Source organism: Sinocyclocheilus rhinocerous, unplaced genomic scaffold (genome assembly GCF_001515625.1).
Source record: "Sinocyclocheilus rhinocerous isolate Xijiao unplaced genomic scaffold, SAMN03320098_v1.1 scaffold827, whole genome shotgun sequence".
NCBI lineage: Eukaryota > Metazoa > Chordata > Actinopteri > Cypriniformes > Cyprinidae > Sinocyclocheilus > Sinocyclocheilus rhinocerous.
Window position 1 is genome coordinate 1,023,665 of NW_015633173.1, and position 3,149 is coordinate 1,026,813.

General features: G+C 38.5%; 1 protein-coding gene across 1 annotated transcript in view; it reads right to left on the bottom strand.

Moving 5' to 3' along the window:
- LOC107743322 (protein FAM184A) overlaps positions 1 to 3,149 on the bottom strand; it is a 142,058-nt gene that overhangs the window by 93,707 nt on the left and 45,202 nt on the right. Inside the window, exon 3 of the mRNA XM_016556491.1 lies at positions 2,143 to 2,565. Coding sequence (XP_016411977.1) covers positions 2,143 to 2,565 — 423 coding nt within the window. The remainder of the gene's footprint in view (positions 1 to 2,142; positions 2,566 to 3,149) is intronic.

Here is a 3,149-nt window from a genome sequence, read left to right on the forward strand (position 1 = left end):
GAGTTGACGGAGTTGCATGAAGTTTCAAAATTCTAACTCGTTTTCACGAGTGATTTAAATTCACCTGAGAGAATTCACAAAGCAGATATTTTCTTATCTTTACTGCTTAACTAAATTCACCAGCGTCAGTTCAGCAGATAGAAGGTTTTGTTTGTACTTGCGTTTGCTGAAAGCTGAGAAGCTGAGTTGTCCCGTTACTGACGAAGGCTTCCTGGATGGCTGCTGAGGGAACCCCGGAGCTTTCGGATTGGTCGCTGAGGTGACGTTTGGATGACGTCCTTTTGGGGAGACCCCTCGTTGGATTGGTTGGTCTCTTGATGACGCCAGAAGCTTGAGCAGTTTTGCTACAGTCTGAGTTTGCAAGACTCAGAGTTCTTTGAAGATCGCGAAGTTTCACTGAAGTGTTTGAGTTTTAGATGACCGATCGCTTTGATGGTAAGCGTGTGAGCACAAGTTGGAGTGCTCTTAACATGGCGACAGGCGAAAGCAAGCAAGCAAATCTGTTCTGCATTGAGTTTTGATCCGCTGCATAAGTCCGTCCCATGACGCAACCTTCTAATCGACTTGTTGCAAGGCGGAGCCTGCATACATTACCAAGAGGCTCCAATTTATTATGTGGAGAAATGAAGATTTGCAGGTTTTGTTAATAACTTCTATATAGTGTCGTACAACACATACTGTTTGAAATAACAGCTTTTCACTTATTTCAATATTCTGCAATTATCACAAGTTTACGTTCAATACTAAACTTCACATATCTTACACACATATTAATAACCTCATTTCCTAAAAAGGGTAATAAACACTGATTAAAGTTGCACCGATTACATGAACACATCAAGCATATATATATATAAGACATACACCATATTATTTGTGAATCTATTGCTCCGATACTTTCAAATGATGGTCTTATGAATTGTCTGTGTAAGCTTGTGTCCCTTTTTTTTGGAATGCAGGGGGAAAAGGGGAGGTGTCCTGAGGTCATGCCCATGTCAAGCGAGTGTGGATCTGCCATCCTTCTGCTGGACAGGGAGCTCTAAAATTGTCTCTTTTGTTGACGGGATTATCAATTTATGTGTTAAGCGGTCATGAGGTCCGGGCGATTCTGTCGCGGGAATCTTTCCAGATGCCGGGTTCTTTGTTCCGTGGTCCATTAGATGGTTTATTTATGCTGAAGCCAGTCACGAAACCTACTGACGTTCTGTTGCTTAAATGAATCCAGATGGGGGGGGTCAGTTCTTGCTGTCCTAGTGCTTGTCGATACCGGAGGTGGTTTGGTAAATCACCCTCATCTTGTGTTTCTTGTAAAGATAAGCAGAGCGAGACAGGAACTCATTTGAGAAAGTTGGCGCCTGGGCTGACCATGGTTCAGCTTTTACGACTCTCATATGGTTGAGAAGAGATGTTAGTTTTCTGATGGAATGCGGAGATTCCATCGTTCATTGGTGTGATGTTCGCAAATGCCTTACAGTTAAGTTAAGTTAAGTTAAGTTAGGTTAGGTTAGGTTAAGTTAGGTTAGGTTAAGTTAAGTTGTTGAACTGAATTGAACTGAACTGAACTGAATTGATAGTCCGCTAAATAATGTATGGACAAACACAATGGAAGTCACTGTGGTTACAAACTGTCTTCAATATATCCTCTAAATATCAAAAGAAAGTTGCTAACACTTCCATTTATAGACCAATTCTCACTATTAACTAGTTACTTATTAGCATGCGTATCATATTGGCTGTTTATTAGTACTTTTTTATTAGTACAAAATTCATAGTTAATAGTCAATTAATAGTGAGAATTGGCCCCCAAACCAAAGTGTGACCAGAAAGTAATACCAGGGTGAGTAAATGATGACAGAATTTTCATTTTTGGGTGAACAATACCATTAAATAATTTTTTTAATTATTATTTTTTATTTATTTAATTTAAATAATTTTTTTAAATTTAATTAAATTGAATTAAATTAGCTTTTTACAATATACATTGTTCTAAAACAGCTTTACTGCTATAAAAAATGAAAAAATAAATAAATGAAATCAAACCAAGAAGTTAAAAGGAAAAGACAAAAGTGTCATAAAGTGCTATGTTGTATCTAACCCCTATCATTTTATTTCAAAGGACATGTGATGCATCTGGTGGTTTACCTTGATGTTGTTCTCCGCAGCAATGAGAGAGGCCTGCATTTTGTGGGATTTCTCCCTGCTCTCCCTGGCCTCATCCTGCACCCGCTGCAGTTCGCTGCGCAGCTTCCCCAGAGTCTTCTGCAGCGCCGCTTCCTGCGCCTGGAACTCCTTCCTCAGCTCCGCTTCGGTCTTCTTCCAGGCCAGCAGGTTCTCTGCGGTCATCTGCTGCGTGCGCTTCATGGCCTCCAGTTCCCGTTCGTAGAAGGCCTGGGCTTTATTTAGCTTGGCCTCGTACTCCTCCACCAGACGCTTCTTGTCCCGTTTCAGTTCCTCGACCCTTTCGGTCAGTGAATCCACCTCTGCTTTATGAAGCTGTCCCAGTTTCTCCTGGTCTTTGCTGTAGTTGGCATTCTGGCTTTGGTGTGAACGAAGCAGTTCTTGAACCTGTAAAAGCAACATGCATTCAAGTGTTTTTTTGTTTTTTTTAGTGGATACAAACCACTTGCTGCTTACCAAACAGCGAAATGCAATTTGACAGTTCAAACTGAATATGAAAATGCAACAGAGCATGACACATTTACATTTTCAACAATCAGATGTTATCTGATGTTTAATGTACAGTTATCAGGACAGGATTTTGAAAAACATCATTATTGCTTTATTAATGCAGTGTAGCCTTGTGATTTAAAATCAAAGCTGGCAAACTAATGGTTCAAACCCCACAAAGGTCAGTTTATGAACTCTGGCCAGTGTCCTTGACCCAAGGTTGCTCCAGAGGTACTGTCCCTGTAAAAATTGTAATGTTAATCAACAGATTATTATAATTTACCCAAACTTAAATAAATCTAAACATAAATAATGAATGTTCAGCAAAAAAAAAATAATGAATGTTCAGCAAAAAGAAAATAATAATAATAATAATTATTATTATTATATTTTAGTCTTTTTTCTAAACATAGTTTTACTACCATTTAATAATAATTTTATATATATATATATATATATATATATATATATATACACACACA